The 24,055-nt window shown below is 40.4% G+C and overlaps 1 protein-coding gene across 2 annotated transcripts; it reads left to right on the top strand.

The window, feature by feature from the left end:
• The first annotated feature begins 153 nt into the window (after window positions 1-153).
• On the top strand, window positions 154-24,055 carry LOC103713612 (trigger factor-like protein TIG, Chloroplastic). Of its 2 annotated transcripts, none has more exons than XM_026807160.2 (14): window positions 154-542; window positions 5,449-5,532; window positions 6,388-6,516; window positions 10,198-10,286; window positions 11,992-12,175; window positions 13,962-14,052; window positions 17,561-17,715; window positions 18,312-18,404; window positions 18,553-18,645; window positions 18,893-18,973; window positions 19,056-19,205; window positions 21,617-21,712; window positions 22,515-22,588; window positions 23,838-24,055. In XM_026807160.2, exons 1-14 carry the CDS (start codon window positions 258-260, stop codon window positions 23,938-23,940), a joined length of 1,707 nt encoding a protein of 568 aa, XP_026662961.1. In that variant the 5' UTR covers window positions 154-257; the 3' UTR covers window positions 23,941-24,055. The 2 variants fall into 2 exon arrangements, with proteins under 2 accessions (XP_026662961.1, XP_008798830.1); XM_008800608.3 differs by lacking the exon at window positions 23,838-24,055 and adding an exon at window positions 23,320-23,830 and having other exon boundaries at window positions 155-542.

Here is a 24,055-nt window from a genome sequence, read left to right as displayed (position 1 = left end):
ACTAAGGACTCGATTTAACTCGGCCCATTTGCATCGAAGGAAGATGTCCCGCGTGATGATGCAAGGAGGTAATTGGACTACCCCGCTGGTAAAAGATGATTTGGCAAGATAAAGGAAGGAATAAGGGTTATCTCGGCTTATTTCCCATCCAAACGCGGTCTTACAATTCTCCGCGAGCCCAACACGCCCCTTTTATCTCCTCGCCGCTCTGAAAAATCCCGAGTTCCAAGCAGCTTGTTTCTATCCTCTTCCAAAAAATGGAGCTCGTCGTTAACTCCGCTCTTCACCTCCTCCCCTCTCGCTCTCGTCCTTCGCTTCTCTCCTCTTCTTCTACGGAGATGCCGTCGTCCAAGAATCTCATGCCCGCATCCTCTCCGAAGCTCGCCTCTTCCCGCCATTCCTTCCCGCGCGTCTCCTCCTCTCCCTCGCAAAATTCGAGGCCGTTCGTTGTCTCTGCTAACGCCGTCGCGGTCCAGCACGCGGAGAAGGATCGGTTTCCGGCCGACGTCCGGGTCACGGAGACGAAAGAGCCTCGCTCCAGTGTTAGCTCCTGTTTCTCCCTCTCTTCCGTCCTCTATTTCTTTTAAAACGATTTTAATGTCCACTGCTAATTGGTTTGTATTAGAATTCAATTGTGTGTCATATTAAGACAGGTGGACGGATTAATGTTGCATTATGACTTGCCTTGAGGTGCCCTTTCGTGTTAATTGGTTAGAGTTTTGTAGCTTTTATGCCTTGAATTCTCTATCCAGCCTGAACTTATTTCACTCGGAAGTTGGATTCATGTAATCTTAAGACGTTTGTGATGGATTTTTAGGCATATTGATGGTGAACTGATAGTAAGAAATTTCGGAAATTTCAGAACAAGAATCCTGCCACATGATCAGTACCGCAAGAAAAGACAAACATGTCTACTAGACAAAGCAGGATATATATATATATATATATATATATATATATATATATATATATATATATATATATACATATATACATATACACACACACACATATATACATATACACACACACATATATACATATACACACATATATACATATACATATATACATATATACATATATACATATATATATGTTGGGAGAAAATAAACCGCCCCAAAGCACGTGAGCAGGCCGCCAGCATATGGTCGGAGGCGCCCGACCTAGAGGGCGCCCGACCTGGAGGACGCCCGACCTGGAGGACGCCCGATCTGGAAAGCGCCCGATCCCGATCTCGGAAGGCATCCGATCCCGGAAGCCGGATCTCGCCGACTGCCCGCTGCGGTCACATCCTCCTACGGCCCGATTTGGGATCATAAATGACAATGCATTGCTACATAAAGAATGGCTCAGACACGGCCGCGTCTAGCAACTACTTGTGCTTCAAGCTTCCAAGTCTAGACTCCGCGTATCATAATGGTCGACATCGTTTGCAATCATAGAGATGCGCGTTTTTTTCAGAAAGCCTTCTATAATTTCCTTTACGGATAGCTATGGTAGCTTGAAACTTCTCCCTGCTGGATCCTGCATTAATCTCCGGCTTACTCAAAAATTAATGCGCATGGCCTCTGCAGACCTCCGGCTTACTCAACGATTAATGCGCATGGTCTCTGCAGACCTCCGGCTTACTCAACAATTAATATGCATGGTCTCTGTTAACTACGGATCTCCAGTCCTCCACGGCAAATCAGCTTGGCTGCATCCAGTCAGCCGTGACAACTCCCTGATTCCGACCTCATCCTCTACGGCAAGGCATTAATTCGCATGATCGTGCATCAATTCATGCGACGTGCTTGGTTGTAGGGCAACCTCGCCCCATCACATCACAGGTAACCCAGCGCCCCTCTATAAAAGAAGAATCCTCCTACCTTGGAGGGGGCTGGACGCTGAAACTCTGGACATATTTTCCTCCATACATTCTTCCCCCCTCTGACTTAGGCATCGGAGGGCCGGCGCCGGAAACCCCGGCCACCGGCTTTTTTGCAGGTCCCCCGGAGGACGCCGCCTGCTGACGGATCGCCACCCACTGCCAGACGACGGAGCTCCTCTCTTCTCACCCAGTGGACATCTTCGGGTCTAATTTCCAGCAACAATTGGCGCTAGAGGAAGGGCCCGAGTCGTGGCCATGAAGTTGAGAAGTAAAGGAGCCTCCAATGCTTTCCGACGTCTTCCACCAAGTTCTGGACACTCCGTCCAAAACTCGCCGCCTCCGGCCGACCCGGTTCCCCAAGTTCAGCCGGAACAGTTCAACATCCTGGTGCAGCAGGTCCAGGCTTTGGCCACCGCCGTCCAAGGCTTGTGGCGTGAGGAAGCCTCACCTATGCTACCTCCACAGGCCCTGGCCCAACCGGTGCTTCCTCCAAATGGACCGATCTCCCAGGGCCAAAATCTTCATGGCTCCTCCAAGGCTAATAATGAAGAACGAGCGTCTCCCCAAAGAGAACTGCCGAGGAGAAGCCTGGACAGAAGGCCGCAGCCTTCGGAGGCTGAGTCAGCCCCGGACCACCACGAACCGGAGCGGGCTACTGTGACAATCCCCCAGGTTGGGGAGCTCGACAGGAAGGTCGAGAACTTGGAGCGCCAGATTGAAGCGCTTCATAACAGGAAGGCAAGGCGCGAGGGTGACTTTGAGTTTACCACCAAGTTCCTCTTTTCTTGCCAGATCGAGGGTAAGCCGGTCCCACCGAGGTTCAAAATGCTCCAGGTGGAGCCCTACAACGGAACTGCCGACCCCCTCGACCACTTGGAGAGCTACCGAGCCCTCATGGCATTGCAAGGATCCTCGGAGGCTGTGCTCTGCAAGGCCTTCCCAGCTACCCTTCGAGGAACCGCTCGGCTTTGGTTCTCTGGACTGAAGCCGAGCTCGATATCTTCTTTCATCGGAAATCGCCCTGGGGCGCCACCGGAAAAGCTCTGTCACGACTGGGAAAGGAAAACAGGAGAAGAGAAGCGACAGAAAAGAGGAAAGCAGCCAAGCAAGACCTTTTTTAGGGCCAGGTTAAGGAGTTTATATAGACCCTCCCAACGGCCCAGATCAGCAGGGCTGGATCCCGCCTTTCGCCCAGATTGCGCCACGTGCCGGCCCCGAAAGCTGAAGCAGCACATTCATTCCGGGCTGGCGCCTCGAATACGAAATCGAGGCGGTGTTCCGTCGGATCCCGGAGCCCCATCATGAGCCCACTACACGAGGCGGCCTCGAAGGACGAAAGGGTGTCGCCCCTCTCCTCTCATTAAAAGCACCACGAAGCGCGCGGAGCGCCGACACGATTTAAGTCTCCCTGGCCCCCACCACTGCAATAAAAGCAACTACTTCCTACGTCCGAGCTCGCGAACAGCTCGAACTCGGAAGTCGGGGGTAGTGTTGGAGGAAAATAAACCGCCCCAAAGTACGTGAGCAGGCCACCAGCACATAGTCGGAGGTGCCCGACCTAGAAGGCGCTCGATCTGGAGGGCGCCCGACCTGGAGGGCGCCCGACCTGGAGGACGCCCGACTTGGAAAGCGCCCGATCCCGATCTCGGAAGGCATCTGATCCCGGAAGCCGGATCTCGCCGACTGCCCGCTGCGGTCACATCCTCCTACGGCCCGATTTGGGACCACGCCTTGAGCGGCTTACTCAACAATTAATGCGCATGGCCTCTGCAGACCTCCGGCTTACTTAACAATTAATGCACATGGCCTCTGCAGACCTACGGCTTACTCAACGATTAATGCGCATGGTCTCTGCAAACCTCCAGCTTACTCAACAATTAATGTGCATGGTCTCTGTTACCTACGGATCTCTAGTCCTCCACGGCAAATCAGTTCGGCTGCATCCAGTCAGCCGTGACAACTCCCTGATTCTGACCTCATCCCCTACGGCAAGGCATGAATTCGCATGATCGTGCATCAATTCATGCGACGTGCTCGGTTGTACGGCAACCTCGCCCCATCACATCACAGGTAACCCAGCGCCCCTCTATAAAAGGAGAATCCTCCTACCTTAGAGGGGGCTGGATGCTGAAACTCTGGACATATTTTCCTCCATACATCCTTCCCCCCTCTGACTTAGACATCGTAGGGCCGGCGCCGGAAACTCCGGCCACCGGCTTTTTTGCAGGTCCCCCGGAGGACGCCGCCCGCTGACGGATCGCCACCCACTGCCAGACGACGGAGCTCCTCCCTTCTTACCCAGTGGACACCCCCGAGTCCAATTTCCAGCAACAATATATATATATATACACACACACACACATACATGTGTGTGTATGTATATGTATATGTATGTATATGTGTGCGTGTGTATGTATGTACATGGATATTTGTGAGACTGTAGTTTGTGAGCTATGACTCCTCTAGCATGACAAAATGCTCTACACCGTTCTGCAAAAGACTTGATTTTTTGTGTATCGTTCAGTACAAGACATTCTCAAGGAGTTAATGTGTAGCGTTCTCTTTCTTCTGCAATGTGGTTGATAAGGCACCAAGAATTTTGTTCTTTCTGATGTTTCTTTTGGGTTTACTTTACAAGTTGGAAGTCCACATATATTTCTTTAAAATGCCCAACTTGTAATACTTTTCAAGTTTGAGATGCATATAAGGTCGTCTTGTTTTGGTAGATGTATGTTTGATTAGTATCTAGGAGTTTCAGCTATGCAAGTCAAGATTTTCAGCAGGTTATGAGTGTTGCATAGGATGATCTCCTTAATGTTCTAAGGAATAAACTCTCTTGAGTGATGGCATTCAGTCTTCAAGGAGGTAAGGTTACCTGGAAGCGTGTCTAACCAATGCTTAGCTGGGTGCCTGCAATACTATGCAAGAAATTCCTTTTTGTTCCTACTATAATGTGATGTGCCTTGGATGACAGTTGTAATGGGTAGGCAACAAAACAACCAGCAGTTTCTTTGTGTTTAATCGGGTATTCTCTTGTAGTATGAAGTATGAACTCTTTGTTACATCAAGTTTGAATGCCTAATGATCAAGTGTCAGGCAGTTTCTGCTTTCCTATGTAAAAGTGTAAGATCAGCTGGAAGCTGGAAGTTGCTCTTAACAATATAATATCGGTTCCACAGTTCCAAAGCAAATTGTTACTCAAACGGAAGATTGCATCTGTAGTTTACCGCTTGATCTCTGGGCTGCCATTCTATCACCAATAATCTGTCAATGGAGGTCATTTTATACTCGAGTATTTTTGATAAAATGTTGCATTCATAAATTGTGTAATCTCTTTATCGTAACAAAACGCGAAGAGAGGATTGATAAATCTGGTCCCATATAGATAGGTTAATGGTTGTTGGTTATGGTCATATGGTGCTTTAATTTTTTTGGCAAATATTACAATGGATCTTTTCTGATATATCCAGTTCATTCTACATCCAGTTCTATCTTGAAGATAGTTATGGTTTAATTGTGTTTTCATTTTGTTGTTTTATGGTAATCCTTTCCTGATTGACTGGTATTCTCTGCAGGTTAGATTAAGTGTAGAAGTCCCTCCTGCTGTATGCCAGGAATGTTACAGAAAAGTGTTAGATGAGTTTGCCAAACGGTCAAAGGTATTTTTTATTTATATAAAAATTTCATTTGATGATATAATATCGGACATTGCATGCACATTTCCTGAAGCAACTTGTTATAAAAATTTTAATGGTGTACTTGCTTCCTGTTGGAAATTTTCTTATAGACTATCTATTAATGCTCTAACAGTTAGGTCGATTACTTGATTATAATGTGAACCTGTTTACTATACTAAAGTAACAGGAAAATAGATAATATAAAAGAATCAAGAAACATGTTATTTATTCAAATAACAAGTTCACCTTTACCAAGCTTTATATGATGTTGATATGAAATATATCATCTCTAAAGGATCAGTTCCTTCCCTCTTCATAGATCTTACTTTCCCAATTCACACCAGAAATTGGGTTTTGTGTCTTTATCCTTGTGATGTCTCAATTTTCTGAGTCTTGCTTTTATGTTTATGCACCCATAAATATATCTCCCATAAGGCAAGACAGTCTCAGATACCTTCTGACCACTTACTCGTCTTAGAATTCCTTTGCTCTGCTATCCTCTTTTTTGTCCTTCAAATCAAGCATTCCAACTAACAGGGGCATGACTTCTGGCCTTTATCTTTAACTGTCGATCGTTTTTAATCAGTTTTCCAGGAAAATCACTTGTGTTAATGTACTTGAAACAAGACTAGCAGTTTGTGTCCAGCAATTCATCTTTTAATTATCCTCCATAAGTCTTATTTTCTTGCTTTGTCTTCCCTTTGAATTATAAAGAGGTTTTATGTTTGGGATCATGCATCATGTATAAGGATAGTGGCTATGTATGCTTTTTTTTTTTTTATAAAAAGAATGAACATTATAATGTAAATCATGCCAGATTTTTAAATTTATGCTCAGGTTCCTGGATTTCGCCCGGGGAAGAAAATCCCAGAAAACATACTTGTTAACTACATTGGTAGACAAAATATACAACAGGCTGCTATTGAAGCAATTCTAAAGAAAACTCTTCCACAAGCCATGTCTTCGGTATGTAACATTTGCTTTAGCACATGACTTATGTAATAGAACCAAAATTATTTTCCATTTCATTAATGCAATAAAAATGTCGTAGTTTTAAATAACTGACTTATTGGTAATTATTTTTGTCACAATCCGGATCCGGATCCGTGACACGGCCGTGCTATTGCCGACTACCGTCTACAATAGCATGAAGCCTCATACTTGGGTAACAGGGTAGTCAAACTAGTCAAACTTTTAGTTATAAAAATTTGCAGTGTATCACATAAGGTAATGTAGGGTACAGAGCTTCTATAACATTTTATGTACACAAAATGTATGTTTACCCCAAAAGAGAGAAGCCCTGATTCGAAAAGAAAAGTGTCTTCGATGCTATCACTGGCGGTGATCTGAAAGAAAAACATAAATGAACGGGTAGAGCTACACAGCTCCGTAAGTAATCCTGCATAATCTTACCGGATCAATCATAATGCTAAACATGTTTAGGCAGAGTTTGAGAAGCTAACATGTGCATCAAATAAATTCATAATAAAATATTCATACTGAGCCAACAAATCGGTGCTTGTTTCAGCAAGTATTGTTATGAAAATACAATGTAAAACCGTATGCACGGCGCCGGGTCTTTACACTCTCAGACTTATAGCTACGGCCGTACTTAACTCCCACGGCAGGGATCGTAAGTCAGTTATTCTCCCGTCTCCCACTGGCAGGGTCCCATACGCTCAGTTATTCTTACCCATTAGCGGAGGCCATCCATAGATGGCGTTTGAGAGTCCATAAGTAGTACTTTTCACAAATAGTACGCATAGATAGAGTGAAAATACATCAACGGCAATTAATATCTGATCTTAGGTTTTATGCCACAAATACTATATTTAATGCACTTATAACATCATAATTCATGTAGTGCATAATTCAAAATGCATGAATAACATTTTAACTCTTTATAAAACATGATATATACATGATCCATAATGTAATAAGATTAAGGCAGGCTGCTTACTTTTTCCACAATTCATTTAAACAATTTAAATTGCATGAATAATACTTGTTCATCTTATAAAATGTGATACATGATCTATAATAAGATTAAGACAGGTTACTTATGTATGTGATCCTTAAATGTAATAAGATTAAGACAAGTTACTTACAAAAATTCGCTTTCCAATTTCTTAGGTTTGGGTGACAAATTCTTGATCACTTAAATTAATAACATAGGGGTCACATTATTCCCTATTTATTTCATAAATTTATCATAACATGAATTCACTGGCTTGGATTCATCTAAGGATCTGGCCCAAGTCCAATTTACCCAATTTGGAGCCCTTGGGCTCGATTTAGAACCAAATTAGGTTCACGCAGGTCAATTGGGCTTTTAATTAAAAGATGGGCTTGAGTTAGAGTCAGCCTGTGGCCAATTTGGTCTCCAATTAATTGAATTGGGCTTGAATTGGGCCTGATTTGAACTCAATTAGGTATGCTGAGACTAACTCAGCTCAATTGGGCTCGAACCTGACTCAAGTGGGCTTGGATTTAGCCCGATTTATTCAATTATGGTTCGCTCAGACTTAGCCCAAACTAATTGGGCTCGGGTTCAGGTTTAAAGTGCCCAATGAATTGACTTAATTTAAATTGGGTTCAGACCCAATTGGGTCTGTGCTTGGCCCAAATTAGAGCTAGCTAAGTTTGGGGATTTGGGTTCACTTGGATTCAGCCCAAACTGATTGGGCTCGGGTTTGGTCAATTTGGCTAAACCAAAATTACTATTTATTAGGCCTAACGGGTTTCGGACCCGAACTCAGATCTGACCCGTTAGGCCGAACCCATTAAGGGTCCCATTTTCCAGAGGCTTCTCGCCTCTTTGTCTCCCGCTCCCCTCTCTCTCTTCCGGTCTCTCTCCCTTCCTCCTTCATCTTCACCGAAACCCTAGCCCCTTGATCTCCCTTCTTCCTCCGGCCAAAACCTCCGGCCTGCTCCCTTCTTTCTCCCTCCTTCCTTTCTCTTGCTTCCGCCCCCCACCTCCTCTTCTCCCTCTTGCCGTGCCACCGTGGGGTTTAAGTCTCCTCCGGGAGATGCTCCCACCTTGGAGCGGCAAAAAGGAGAGGGTAGGGGACCCTGGACCTCCTCCGAAGTGATGCCAGAGGAGTCGAACAGGGTCCCCGAGGTAGGGCCGAGCCCCTGGGGGCTCCCCTGAGGCGGCTGACACTTCCTCGGCCTGCAGCCGCTCTGGCGACTGCAACCGAGGGGGTGCACCTCCTCGAGGTGAAGGCAACGAGAGAGGGAGGGGCTAAACCTCCTCCGTAGTGACGCCGGAGGAAGGTTTAGTCTTCAGGACTTCCCTCACCTGCTCCGGTCATGGCGAAGGAGAGCCACCATCCGAGGATAAAGCCTCAAGGTCCGGGTAAGTAAAATATATTTATTTTTGTTTATTTATTTTCTTCTTTCTTCCCCTTCTTCTTTTCTTTTTTTTCTTTCTCCTTTTTCCTCTTTTCCTCCTCTGTGGTGGCGCCACCACCTCCTCACCGGAGAAGAGGTGGGGCTCGGCCGGGGCCTGGTGGCCCTAGGGCAACTGCGGCCGAGCCTAGTTGGGCTTGGCCCGGATGATTGCTGGACCTGGGCCGGCCCTGGTTGGGCTCGGCCTAGTTCCGTTATTGGGCCTGGGCTGGCCTTGGGTCTTACTCAGGCCGGCCCGCGGCCTATCCTTGTGCGTGGGTCTGGCCCGGGGTGGAACCCGTTGGCCGTTTACTCTTCTTCCATCTCCTCTGTGCTAGAGTCTTCTTCTTCCCTCTGTTTCGTTGTTGAAACAGAGGGGAGAAACATTCCATAGAGGAACTTCCTCCCTTTTTATTTTGTTTAAACCTATTTACTTAAGTAAATCAGGTCTTACCTTGCTCCGAGTTGGCTGCAGTCGAGCAGCACACCCTTTAAGAAATCCCTCCTTTCTCTTCTAGAGCTTCAGAGGTTCAGCTCCTTCAACCTTCGGCTCCAGGGTTCGGCTTCTCTGGTACAGTACTCCTGAGGGCTAAGGAATAAGAGGGTATAGTAAATCCTAAGTTAAGAAACTGAGGGTTTAAATAAACTCCGCTTAGGAGGTGACCCTTGGAGAGGTGGCACCTTCTCCTTCCTCCTTGCTCCAGAAGCCTACAACTGCCCTTTCCCTCAGCCCAGCTGGGCTTGTTCTTTCAACCTAGATGAGAGGTGGCGGATTCCCATTTTGCATGGATGAGGGCCCAACAGCTGGCCTTCCCCCCTACTGGCCAGCTGGGGCCCCATCACTTCAGCCCTCAGGCGTGAGGTGGCAGCCCTCCATGGGCTGCCATCCATGAGCCCAATACGGCCCATTAACGACCTGGCCCAGATACCCTTAAACTAGGCCTCAAAAGTATTGGGCCCAATTAGTATTGGGCCCGGACATTGCAATTTTGGTACTGTAAAATTTACTTGTAGTTTTGGATTTCATCTTTGTTTCACTAGTGATCTTTAAGATAGCGGGCTTTTTCATGTACATGCTAGTTTCTATTTATATGTTCATAATAGACTTTCTATCTTATGTTCTCTTGGAGGGTTAAATGGAATGAAACTTTTGCTGTGTTGATATTCTAGTAGAGCGGTCAGTTTCAGACACTGATCTTATATTCCTGCTCTTGCTGTGATTTATTACTATTTAACTAAAATATTGTATTAATTTAGGTAGAGGGAAGGGCCTTAAAAGATTCTGTTCGCATTGCAACTAAGTTCTCAGAGATGTATGACACTTTCTCTCTCCAAGATGTTCTAAGGTTGGTGAAACTTCTTGATATTTTTATTGTTTCATCATTCTGAACCTATTTGATATGTCTGTGATGTTTCCATTCTTTTGTTCTGACCATGTCATTCCTTTTACATCCTTCTAACCTTGTAAGGGAAACAAGACTGTGCCATTGTCTTTGTTTCGCCATACATAATTCTGATAAATTATCTTCTGTTGCTTCTGTTACAAGCAAAAAAAAAATTCTGTTTGGTACTTGATTATGTATTCTACATTTTATTTTTATATTTCTTTGCAAAGTATGCGCTAAGTATGCTGGAAATTTTACATGACAGCTCTCTGTTTCCAAAGATAGCATCCATCAGTTAACAAAAAAGTAAGCTTGATTGTTTTGATTTCCTTCTCGTTTGAGAGAGATTTTGGTTGTTAAGCACCCACACTACAATGATGCAGATCCTTTGGTTGTTAAGCAAAGGGGTGTGACCCAACGTCGGCGGAACCGGGCGGTTCCACCCGTTTCGAACTATACCGGTGGCTCACCGGTATGGTTCCGGCTCCGAAAACGTAATGCGTTCTCGGAGCCGGATTAGAAGAAGAAAAGAGAGAGCAAGCGGGGGAGGGAGGGAGAGGGAGAGGACGTCGGCGGAGGGCCAGTGGAGCCCGGCGTCCCTCCCTGCCTCCCCGCTCTCTCTTTTTTCCTCTCTCGTTCTTCCTCTCCCCCGTTTGTTCCGCTATGTCGATACGGGCCCGGCACAGTACGGCGTGGGCCTGTACCGAGCTGTCCCGTTGGAAAACCGGTATGGGTCCAGTACCGGTTCCTCCGACCATGGTATGACCATTGGGGCAAGCCCCAATTCTTGTGTTGATTATTTCAGTTTCATTTCACATTTATCATAAGATAAGGAAAGAAATATTTTTCAGGGACTTGCAGTCAAAGATGGTTTGTTAGTTGAAAGGGATGAATGATGAAGATTCCAAAGCATGTTGCTAACCTTAGACGGGATTAATCTTGTTGGTCATAGCTATGTTTATGTTGAAAACAAACAGCATCATGGAAATCAAGGGAAGCGAGGTGGACGGACCAAGAATTTTAGTTGACACGGGGATTTTGTTCTTTTTTTTTTTTAACTTTGGTTATGTGTGCTCAGGGTCTGTTATTTCAAATCAATGTTTCATATTGCATTAGAAGTCCTAGAGAGATCTGCACAAAGATTCAACTTATGCCAAACAATGTTGTATCTGCATCCTTTTTGTTGCAAATTGAATATAATTTTATACATTGATAATACATAAAGTGAAAAGAGAGTTTCACAGACATCTGATCCACATACCCAAATACTCAAATGTGTTTCATGAGTCCCTCTTATTTGTACTATGGATGGCTGTGATCCTCCATTCTGATTTTATTATTTATATATTTTGTTAAATGCACAACCAGTTTCAGAGGTGCAATTCATTTTCATATTTTCCTCAAATTATCAGCTGGAGTAAGTAGGGTGTATTAATTTTATGGGGTTTTAACATTTTGGAGTTGAACAGCCACATGACATGGAGCCTTGTGAGTGACTCTCTGGACTTTGAGTTTAATGTTAGAGTATATATGTCCATTATAAAGTAAATCACAAGTGATTAATTGATATCTGCTAGTTCTGTTTTGTGTCATGAAGAGCTGTTACAGACTTAGCTGCCTATGTTCCTAGATAAGTATTCTTTAATGGATTCCTTTTATCTCTCAGATATGATGTTGTGGTCGATGTGGCTCCTGAGATCAAATGGTTATCAGAGAATAAATACAAAAATATGAAGATTATTGTTGAGATAGACGATATCATTAATGCTCAAATTGCTTCTGAAATAGAGCTAAGACGCCGTCACAAGGCTCTAGGATCGTTGAGAATTGTAACTGATAGAGGCTTGCAGGTAATTCTTGATTTAAATGCACCAAGTATGAGCTCTCCCTTTAGTTATTGTTTAATCTGAATTGAATTGTTGTGACCATATTTAGAAAGTTACTTCATAAGAAGCTGCCCCTGCTATTCATAATAAGGCAATTGTGTGAAACTCATTTTCATTCTTTAGTAGCTGCTGAGTTGAGGATCAAGTTGAATATTACTACACTCATCATATGCTTCCCATTATTGTGTTCAATGGGATGTTTAATATCAAATTTTTTTATCTCACATCTTGCTGTTCAGTTTCATATTATAAGAAGTTAACTTTCAGACCCTTTTTTATTTTGTAATATATGCACTTGTAGATAGTGGTGAGGACCTTCGTCAACCTGATACCTTTTCTGAAAGTTAAAAAAAAAGGGATTACTTTTACCTAGTTATGGTAATTTGCATTTGAAGATAGTCATTTACAGGATGGTGTTTTTGATGGCTCATAAGAAGCTTTATCGGACACATGATTTGTACTTTGGTAGTGTTATTTTTGATGGTTTTATGCCTTGTATCAATACGTGAAAAATGTCAATTGTCATTAACAGGCTAGAATTAATAACCTTAGCTAGACCAACAAGGCTTCCCTATATGGGCTTGACTTTATAAATCTTTCTTTGAATAATGTCTTTGTGAATGCAAGCTTTCCAATTTTTCTTACTTCTAGGTTCCTTCTCCTCATAAATTCTCAAAGTCTTATGCCTTTTGAGCTCCTTTCCTAACCAGGCCTACTTGGGTGTTATCTGGATTTGACCATGGATCACTGTAACACAATAAGTTATCGAGAACACTGTCGACACCATCTTCATCTCTAAAATGTTGATCTTATTTTCCTTGACCTTTTATTCTCATGTCATAAGTTTCCCCTGGTTTCATTGTCATGCAAATGCTCCTAGCACTGTTAGCATGTTTCCACTTCATCTGTGCACTAATCATAATGGACGTGTCATCTTTTCTTCCTTTCTGTTTATGTTAAGTGAAGATCATAAATGGAAATTTCTATCTTGCATTTCTTGACCACTAATTCTGGAATTACCTTCATTTTCATTTATTTTCTGCTAAATTTGCTGTGCATATGTTCTCCTGATCTCTTTGACTTATTCTTCTAAGTTTTCCTCCAGTCAGGGTTGTCAATGAATGGCCCAGGTCTGAGCAAATTCAAAGCTTAAATGGCTTAGCACAATGACTGGCCCCAAAATAATATAAAGCCAGGCCCATGGGCCAGCCTATTAACAGCCCTACTACCTGAAAGTCAAGGTATTGCATGCCAGTATCATTCCGGCCTGGTACTGGCATGAAGACATTGTACATACAAGAATGCAACTGGTATTGTACCAATGCCATGTGCTGCAAGGCAAGGCACAATAATATCATGTCATATCAACTGTGCTGACAACATTTTACTCCATTCTACTGCCATGAAGTTTGTTCAGTCATCTCAGCAATTATTGATGTTTTATGAATCTGAAGAATTTTCTTGAGATATATCTTTACTATGTTCTGTTTCCATTATATTCTTAGCTTTACTGAATTGGTCACTCTTGATCTTGTCATGCTTTCTTACTAAAATTGAATGGACCAGCTTTCATTCTATTTCAAGTTGTTAGCGGATATATAGTTTATACAAAATCCTGATAGAATTAATAATATATTATGTGCAAAATTAATATCTTTTGTGGACAGTAACCTAAATGATTTTGAACATTGAGCTATCTTGCATCTAAACATTATTCTCTTACTTCTAAAGCAAGCTTTGAACTTCTTAGATTGGCGATCTTGTTGTCCTTGATATATTTGCAACAACTCTGAAAAGAGATGAATCTAAAGGTGAAAAAATTCCATCTGCGGAGAGAAAAGGTTTGTCCTTTTTAAATTCAAACATCTCATTTGTCATGATTTTTGCATTTTACTTTCTAATTTCTAACTCTTTCTCTGCCTCTGGTACTGTACCTTGTTCTGTTGCCATCAATAAATTCCATATTATGTTCACAAAATAAATTGCTTCACTAAATTATCTGATGTTGTTTATGCTGATTGTGCGTTTTGTTCTATAGTTAGAGCATGTGGTGTTGTTAGTGATTGTCATAATGTAGTACTTCTTAATGCAAAAGATTAGTTGAGTAGATTTATGCGCATGACAAAGCAAATTTGCAAGAAATGTCCCAGTATTCATTATGAAGCGCCATAACTTGTGGTAATGCATCTTGAATATGTAGAAAACTTATGCAATATTTATCTTAATTCTCTTTCTTTTTCTGAAGAAAATTCTTAATTCTCTTCTTATTTTGCCTTTCCTTTATTTATTTATTATTTATTATTTATGTTGTCATGTTATTAGATCCCCGATCCTTGGTATCATGCATCCCAGTGATGCTTAACATGATTGAAAGGCTTTCCTTGTTACTAGTCCTTTTACCATCACCATTCACCAATATTTCCTTGTTGAGTCATCTACTCTTCCTGATAATTTAGTCGTCTTACCAAATTGTCTTCTATCTTTTCCTCTCCGTTGGTGTTCATATGTGAGCACTTATGTGCATACATGTGTGCATGCAGAATGTTACAGTTATGCTGCCTAGGTTAATCTTTTAAAAAATTAAGTAAACAATTGCAAATTATCATTATTTTCCTTTAGTGAGGTTTGTTTTGGCTGAAAGTGGTGAATAGTTTGCTCATCAAGAGTTGTATGACAAGTGAAATTAATCTTCTTGTAAAATTTCTCAAGTGGATAGCCCATTTGTTTTCTCTACTGTTCTGATTGCATTCATACTATTATAAAATCATCTATTTTCCATAGGAACCATTTTTTGTGTATGTACAATTTAAGTTGCTCCACATGATTTCTCCTGCTACACTAACTGTGATGCTGACTTTCTTGTGAAGGATTATTTCCTATGTATTTTTTTTTTCATCTCCTTTATCAGCCGTTAACGACCTCAAAGCCTAGATCCTAATGACCTCTTTCTCCAACATTCTTAGTTTTTTTTTCCTTAAATAATATCCCTTCTCTGCAAGAAATCTTAAATCTTAACATCCTGCATTTTCTTCTATTTTAGGGCATCTTCCATTTACTATTTTGACTCATGATCTTGGTTCTATTCTCTTTCAATATTCCTTCTATTAGTTCCTGTCCTGCTTTGTTAATAGCCTTAATCTCTTGTCTTCATAGTCTTGTTTGAATCCTCAACATAAAAAAAGAAGTAGATGCAGATAAGAGATTAAATGTGACCAACTACTTTAAAAGTATTTTTTTTATAATTGAGGGGCTTTCCAAACATGTTATTGCTCCAGCTCAAGTTTTTAAAAACTGCTGGAACATGACAGTACAAGCAGTACTGTGAAAACCGGTACTGTAGTGGTTTTTCTAAAGCCGATATGCCCTCTAGTATCAGTTTTTAAAACCTTGTTCGGTCCATTTGCTTTAAAAAACTGAAAATTAGCAATGCATATGCAAAAGAAAATGAAGCTCAACACCCCCCCCCCCCCCCCCCCAACACACACACAAAAAAAAAAAAAAAGAGAGAGAGAGATAGTAGGGTAATCAGTAAGGAGCATCATACATCATGTGCTGATTGACACAAACATCAGAGGCAAGGAACATAGTCAATGAATTGAGTCAACTATGGTTTATTCTAATAATATTTCTTCTATTTATTTTGATTATTTCTATAAAATATTTATAAGTTTTAAAATGCCAAGATAGTTTTTCGTAAATGTTAATAGTTCATCTGATGGATGACATTAAAACTTTTTTGAAAAAGTTTGATCATATTCTTTTTAGTTTGTCAGTATTTTGAAAAAACAGTCTCTTAAAAAAAAGTCTCAATCCACTTAACTCTTGGGTTATTCTTATTATACTTATGGTACTTTGAACTTGTAATGAGCATGAAGAAATTAACAATACTTCTTTGTCTTTTGAGTTGTTTCTACCAGATCGGTCACTCAAGATCTTTGACCTTCACTCAAACCAGTTGAAAAAAATTGGATCACTTGATATGGATTTGTTGAGAATGATTCTGGCATATTAAAGTAGAAAGCACACAGGTCGGATCCTTATGGTCAGAAAAGGATCTCACCTTTTATAAAGGGGAGAGAAACATGGATTTATAATGCTTAATCAATGAATCTAGAGAATCAAAATTTTGTGGATTTGAATCCCAGAAACCGACTCTAAATTGCATCAAGCATGTTGAATGCTTTGATTTTTCCTTGATTTGATGTGATTTTTGCTGAATGCAGTCTGACTTATGATGTATTTAGAAATATAACAGAATGTTTTTGGAGATTGTAGAACAGGGCATGATGGCCCATGGCTGGCATGGCATGTACAACATAATGCCTTTTTGTGCCAGCATAGCAAGGGGTCTAAACGAGCCGAGGTTCAATGAGCTTGGGCCTGATCAAGCTTGGCTAAAAATTAATTGCGAGCATGAAATACTTGTTCAAGCTATGTTTGTTTACTACAATTTAAGCTCAGTTCGAGCCTACTTTAGAACGAGCTGAATGTGAACCTAAACCAGCAGCTTGGAAACCCTTAATCAAGACAGAAAATTAATTCAAGCTTAAACCAAGCTCAATTCAGGCTTGATTTCGAGCTTGATTAATCCGAACTAACATTTAATGGATTAAAACGTCAAAACATATGCCAATCAAAGTCTTGATTATAAAGAAAAAGTGTAGAAAATAACTAAAAATACTATGCTGCCCTAAGAAAATCGAGCCTTACCAAGCCAAGCTTGAATTAGCTGGGTGTTTTTTTGGCTTGGGTCAAAATTATTTTCGAGCCTAAATTGCTGGCTCAAGCTCAGTTGTTTAGTTTCAAACCAAGCCGGAATTGAGCCTATTTCAAGTCAATCCTACCCGAGATTGAGCCGTCGGTTTTTTTTGCCACCCTAAGAACAGGAGTTGTTCCCAAAAAAAAAGAAAAAGAAAAAGAAAAAGGCGGTCATGAAGTATTTTTAATTAAAAGTGTTAAACAAAGATTTAATAGGTGGCTTCCCAATTCGTGCCTGCGGACAATACTGGTCATGGTACATCGGGTGCCAGCCAACATGGGCTGTCACCAAGAAATAGTACCACCTGCTGATGTGGAATGACAATTTAGACTCACTGCATTTTTGAAAAAGCAAGTTTTCTCTTTATGGAAAAAAATCTGAAGATTACTGTATGAATTATCACCAATAACCTATAAATTTCTTGTGGGTTCATATTTATTTTTCTTGAAACAGATAATGATATTATCAGAGTGCTACCAACACGTCTGTGATATGCTTTAAGTTCTCTGGTAGTGTTTATCTCAATGAGTTTGCTTTGTATCCCCATGAAAAAAGAATAAGATAAAAGTCCTTGGTGGTTTTCCTTCCAGATTTTCACTTGGACACAGAAGAAAGTGATAATCTTCTTCCTGGATTTCTTGGTTCGATAATTGGAATTCAACAAGGTGAAACAAGGTCATTTCCACTTCAGTTTCCGGAATCTTGGGGACAAGAAAATGTTCGAGGTGTTCATGCACAATTTACTGTGAGTTTCATTATTTCTAAGCAACTGCTGACTATTGATTAGTAACATCGCAAATCTTGTGTTTGACTTGTGTCCCAGTCCTGTCAGGACTTTCCAAACCTAGCAGTTAAATGTTACTAGCCTTCTTAGTTAGCTAGGTGCAGGCGTTGCCTGATGAACCAAATTCTGTCTATATATTTTGATAACAACCATGTTGAGCAGTAACTTTCTGTAGCGACTCACTAGTGTTATTTGTCATGTTTTGCCATTTTATGCTATCATATTCTGGAAGACCATAAATATATGGGTAGTTTTTCCCGATGGTTGCTTCTATTAGCCGAATATATGTTTTTGATCAGTGAGCTAATCAGAACCATTGTTACTTTTGTGGCCGGATTCTTGTTTTCCTACCAAGAATTCCAACTTATTAAGATCATCCTATTGCAAAGTATTGACTATTTATCCATATGCAAGATTAAGTTGAAGTGCTTTTATGAATAACCCATCATGGCTCTCATCTGTAATTTCCAAAACTCTACTTCAACCTGACTTCACAACAGTTGCTGTTTTCTGTTTAAAATCAGTACATGATGGTTTTGTAACTCAAGCTTTTTTAGGTTGAATGTAAAGAACTCTTCTACAGAGATTTACCAGAACTGGATGACTCTCTTGCTGAAAAGCTTCTTCCAGGATGCAATACCTTAAGTCAGGTTCTCTCTTTACCTATTGTTAGCTTATTTTAGCAATGGACAAAATTTCTTCACCATGAAATAATCTGTGCATACAGAAACCAATCATCTCTTGTATAATATTTTAATCCAAATTTGTTGATAATTTTTTGCTGGCTACATTGCCCAGGTTCGAGAAAAAATATTGCAGAGATGTAGGGAAATGGAGCAAACTGCCCTAGAACAAGCAACGGATAATGCAATATTAGACCAATTGAGTAAGGTGATGTGCTAGTTCAAGAAATTGGCCTTGGTTTCCATTTGTCTTCAAAGATATTTAAAATAATATTTGTTGTTAACTGAAAACCATTTCAGGTTCACAGTTATGCATCACATTCTTGTCATTGTTCTGCATGGAGCTCTTAATCATACTGACAATATTTCCTACTTTACATGCCTTTCTCCCTACAGCCAATATTTGTTTGGCATATTTATTGTGTAGTATTTATGTATTTACTTGATATTTTCAGATTGTTGAAGTTGATATTCCTCAGTCCTTGTTTGAGGAACAAGGTAGACAGCTATATGGAGCTAAACTTTTGCAGCTACAGGTAAAAGGCTGAAATCTATGTATATATGCATGTATGTATTATTAATTTTCTTTCTGATATTTTCATGCCTTCATGTGAACAGGCAGGGAGGAAACTAAATGAACACCAAGTAGCATCTCTTTCAAGTGAAAAGGCAGTAAATGAATACCTTGAATATGAGAGGGAGAGTATTACACACATGATAAAACAGATGTTAGCTGTTGGTGAGATTTTCAAGGGTGAAAATTTGCAGGTAGATATTCTACCAACCTTTTGGATATTTACTAGTCAGAGGATATGATGTGGTGGATCAATTGTTCCTGTACTCAATTGGAAGTGCAATAATCCTAGCTAAGAGCTATGATGGTTTATAGTGCATAAAAACACATTACACTTAATATACAGGTTTCAAATTTTGGTCCTGGAACATCTCGGTCAGGGACCATGTCGGGACTGTATTGAGATGGTACCATCCGTACATTTGGAACCAGTTGGTGTCCCAGTGATTCACGAGGATGCCAATTTTTTCTGTCATTTACTGCCCTTTGTTGTTTTTTATTATTTTTTACAGAGAGTTCAAATTAAAGCTTCGGTAGTTTTTAGGTGCAACGACTGCAATGTGGATCTGTAACAGATTTCTGGAAGAACAAAATTCAACAAGAGAAAGAGACATTTCAAATCGAATTCAAAGACCTTCTGCAACTGCCAATAACTGATCATGATCTTTTGGATATTTATCAAAGTTTTCTTGCATTTTAAATCATTTTTTGCATTGTCTCAACAACATTATTAGATTCCAGCCTAAATTGTTTTTAGATCATTCATATTATATCAAAATAAAGGTTTAGCATAGTATATCTTGTTCTATAAAAACAACATTTGTAGCATCAGAAGAATACCTCTAAGGAACTTACACATGTACTTAGCTTTTCTCCAATCATCACTTGACGGTGCAGATTTGAGAATAAAGTCATGCGGTCAAAGTTAAGAATGTCCTTGCACACTGATGCAAACTCCAAGATGTAATAGGTGAATCCCACTATCTTTCTACTTCAAGACATAGAACCTTCTTAAACTTCATAGAAAATTTTGAAGTTTTTATATACTACACAAAGTTACGGATTTTAGTAAAGGATATTGGAAATAATGCTAAGGCCATCATTAACAGTAAATTAAGAATGCGAGCATGTCAACATGTGAGTATACCTCCCATTAACTGGAAGACTTCAAGAGAGCTGCTACTTGAGAGTCTAGTTATCACTATAGGCGAGGAGATTGCCTAAGATCATCATGCATTGCCTTTAATTGAGTCAAAACCACATCCAAATGGAGCTCTTTGTATGAGGAGATGGTGCTAAGGTAAAACTTGAAATTCATTTCTTCAATATTCATGGTAGATCGAAATAATGTAAAAGTTGAAATTTCTTCGGTATTTGTTGAGCTTCAAGATTACTGAGGTGTAGCCCATAAGAAATCAGGTTTTGATTTTTTCGATCCAACCAGCCAGTTCTAGAATTTTTTTGGGTCAGCCTAACCTATTGGCATATGCGAGACTTTCCAATTAAAGAAGTGAAGGAGTGGGAGAAAAATTGGAGTGCCTTGACAATTCTCCTAGTCCTGACTTTTCCTGCATAACAAATTCCATATTCAAGGTGATGTTGACCATCTTAAAATTATCAGGACTAGGATCGATGGGAATATCCTCTCCTAACTCCATACTTTGCCTCTTTACAAGAACCCTTGCCCATATAGTTACTGCATGAATGGGGGCTTTAGTCATCGAAATTGGGTCTAAATGGACAATTTGCTGTGGGTGATCCGAGCCTGATTATTTCAACTGAAAATCAGCAAGAAATATTATAAAGAAAGTTCTGAGAACATGCCACCAATAAATTATGTATATAATCTTTCATCTAAAGTGTTAATGAATTTCTACTCCTTGGTTTGTAAATTGGAGTATAGCTGTTAATTCAGAATTTTCAAATTTTCATAATTATCTTTAGTGGGTTTAATATTTTTCAAATCTAGCCTTCTGAATAACTTGGTTTCCAAAATATTATGGTGAAGGCAATGCACATGGCACCTTTATGTAACTAATGGGTGCTGGTGTATTGCTACATAACCATGTCAAGATACTGCCAGATTGATCGGATTTTAAGTGAATGTAGAAACCTATCAAGGATGTGCCATTTTTCATGTTGCCTCTACTTGTTTCCTTTTTCCAAGCAGTTAAACAGATCAAAGCTTATTGGTTATGGCTTTTCCTGCTTTCAGTATTCTTGTGATATTCACTTGTGAGTATTTTCTTTGTTATTTATCCTGCTCCATTAGTTGGAAAACAAGTGTTATTTCCTTGCCCATTTATTTATTGCCCCCTCATTTATACGTGAATTAAGTTCTACAAATTAGATCATATCAGTAATGCTCAGGCCTTTTAGCGGCTTGGTCTTGTTTACACGTTAATAAGTGTTGGTGTGGAATGTGTGCCAGATACAGCTCAATTTATGTTGAAGTTTGGTAAACATTAATCAGTAAAGGCTTACTTATTGGTCATGTATTGGTCATGTTAGTTAGCTCTACACTCATGAATTTGAAAATCTAATGATTCTCTTAACTTACTGGTTAGAACTTAAAATTAAGATACTAACTCTCAATTTTTTGTAGTATCCAACGGAGGAGCTTGTTAAAGAGGTTGAGAACTCTGTGGCGGAGTTCAAACGCCATAACCAAGAATATGATGAAGAGCGTATTAGAGAGCAGGTTTTTTTTATTACCGTCCCATATACAATCACATGAAATTTCTTTATTTTATTATATTTTCAGTTCAATTGATGTTATGAGCATGAGTGAGGATTTTTGGACCTACACATGACAAGAACAGCATGCGTGCATTATTTCATCCTCTACACATCCCATACTATTGTGCAGTGTCGAGATTCATATATATCTATTTCTTCTGTCAGTCTTGGTTTACTCACCAAAAAACCCTTCAATCTACTTTGTCTCATGCACATTTGTTTAAACCGTTGATATCATGGGGAAAAACATATCTTGATTAGAGCCTTCTGAAATGCCCCACATCAATGCCTGCATGTCTAAATATGGTTTGGGATTGGGCTGCTTGCCTAAGAAATATAAATAATGGACATGTAGGAAGGAATTGTGAGAATTAAACCACCTGAACAGAATATTTGAGTATGGGTAGGTTCTGTCAGTTCTATGTGCAGCCTGACTATGTAGGGACTTGTATCAGCCTGACTGACCACTACACCCACCCCGAAATGTAAACAAAGGAAATTCGTCCGCCCATCAAGACTTGCGAGAGGAAGATGCAGAAAAATCACACATTCCATCTCCATAAAAAAGGAACCTTGCAAACAATATACTTTTCACAGATGATTTGCCACATTTATAGTCAACAGAATCTTGTTACCTATTTTGCCTGTAATGCTAAACCTTGAGTTGCTTCTCCCCGTCTTTAAGAAGAGAAATTCTCTTGTTGATACCAATTATGCTATTACAAGCATTAAAATGAAGTAACATTTTCAATGAAATTACACAGGTTCAAGATGTTCTAGAGGGAGCAAAGGTGCTGGAATGGTTGAGAGAGAATGCTGACATCCAATATGTAAACAGGTGAGAGTCTAGCAGTCATCAGCAATAAATCTGATTATCATCAAGGCATTTGAAATTTTGTGAACTTACCTCCTCCTTCAATGAAAACAAATTTATTTGTATCCACATAAATATTGTCTTCCTCCCAATAGATAATTTCTTGTTATCTATATTTTTGCATTGCTGCTCAGATTTTGGGTAGTGGAAATAGAATATGCCCAGTTAAATAGTTTAGGCAAGCATGAAATTGGTTCAGCAAGAGCGGTACCAGCCAGACCATAAATCTAAGAAATGTCGGAACACCATGACTAAGTACTAAAGCCATGGTTCAAGCTATAGCTCCACTCTGATGAAAAAGTATCCTTTTCTCTTGAGAGTGGTGATTTCTACTTGATTGGTTCCTTAGGAGTGACCTTAGATCAGCAATCAAACTTCAATTATTTTGCCACCAACATAGTAGTAACCTCATGGTGGCATTTCCCTCCTCTTGATGGAGGTTTTCTTCTTCTTCTTTTTTTTCTGAGATATTGATGGAAGAGATGTGTTCTAATCCGGCATGGTCTTCCCAAGTTTCACAAGCCTAATATGTACCGTCAGAGAAGGGAACCTCTTCTTTCTATTCTGTATTCCATCTTTTTGCTGACTATTGAGTTCAGGCTGCTAGTCCCTCTTAGATGTGCTTGCCCTACTGGGAACCAGATAAGTATTTGCTTATGTGATTATCTGGGGTAACGTTGTGTCCTTAATTGCAGGTAGGTTTAACACCGATAAGCAATCAATCTTGGATGCAAACCCACTGTGGGTAGGAATTAGGATGGATTATATATCCTTTTGCCACTCTTCTGGTTCCTCTTAGAAATGAACCCACTAATGCTGATACTATATTGCCTCCACCTCCTTCAAAGTCTCCGCAACCAGACATTGTTCCTTATGGAGAAGGGTGACCCTATAACAGGTTGGTATATGTTGGAACTGGGGCGAGAACAGGTTTTCTTGGTCCATGGCCTGCTTCTCGTTTCGTTCTTTTATCGGCATGGATGCCAGCTTCGGCAAAGTAACTCGATTCAAGAAGGTAGTATTTCTGAGAAATCATTGAGGTCAGAGTCTTCTAGTACCGAGGAAGTACCCTGCACTGTTAAGACCATGAGTCCATACAAGTTTGAAGATTTGGAAAAATGGGTTCTTCATGGTTCCTCGGAGAATCAAGGGATCTGCATTTTTACTTCTGAGTCCTGAGCAAGAGCTCATGCTCTCAAATTATATGTTCCAGGATTTGTTCATGTTCTGTTGGAGCTAGCTATTCTCAAATAAGGAAGCTGCATCATTTGAGGCTGATGAAGAAACTATTTCCATCATCGATGTCATTCCTATAGTTGAAGAGTCCTGCAAGATGAACTGTGATGTTTCTGCATCTGATCCTCAGATCAAGTCATGTATTGTACCGACCAGTATTTACACCATACTAATGGTCAAAATCACAAACCAAAA

Source organism: Phoenix dactylifera, unplaced genomic scaffold (assembly GCF_009389715.1).
Source record: "Phoenix dactylifera cultivar Barhee BC4 unplaced genomic scaffold, palm_55x_up_171113_PBpolish2nd_filt_p 000580F, whole genome shotgun sequence".
NCBI lineage: Eukaryota > Viridiplantae > Streptophyta > Magnoliopsida > Arecales > Arecaceae > Phoenix > Phoenix dactylifera.
This window is presented reverse-complemented; position numbering and strand designations above follow the sequence as displayed.

Coding starts and splice junctions, on each gene's coding strand:
- LOC103713612 (XM_026807160.2), top strand. CDS start 258: ATGGAGCTCGTCGTTAACTCCGCTCTTCACCTCCTCCCCTCTCGCTCT. Junction 5,533..6,387: donor AGTTTGCCAAACGGTCAAAG/GTATTTTTTATT, acceptor ATTTATGCTCAG/GTTCCTGGATTTCGCCCGGG. Junction 17,716..18,311: donor GTGTTCATGCACAATTTACT/GTGAGTTTCATT, acceptor AAGCTTTTTTAG/GTTGAATGTAAAGAACTCTT.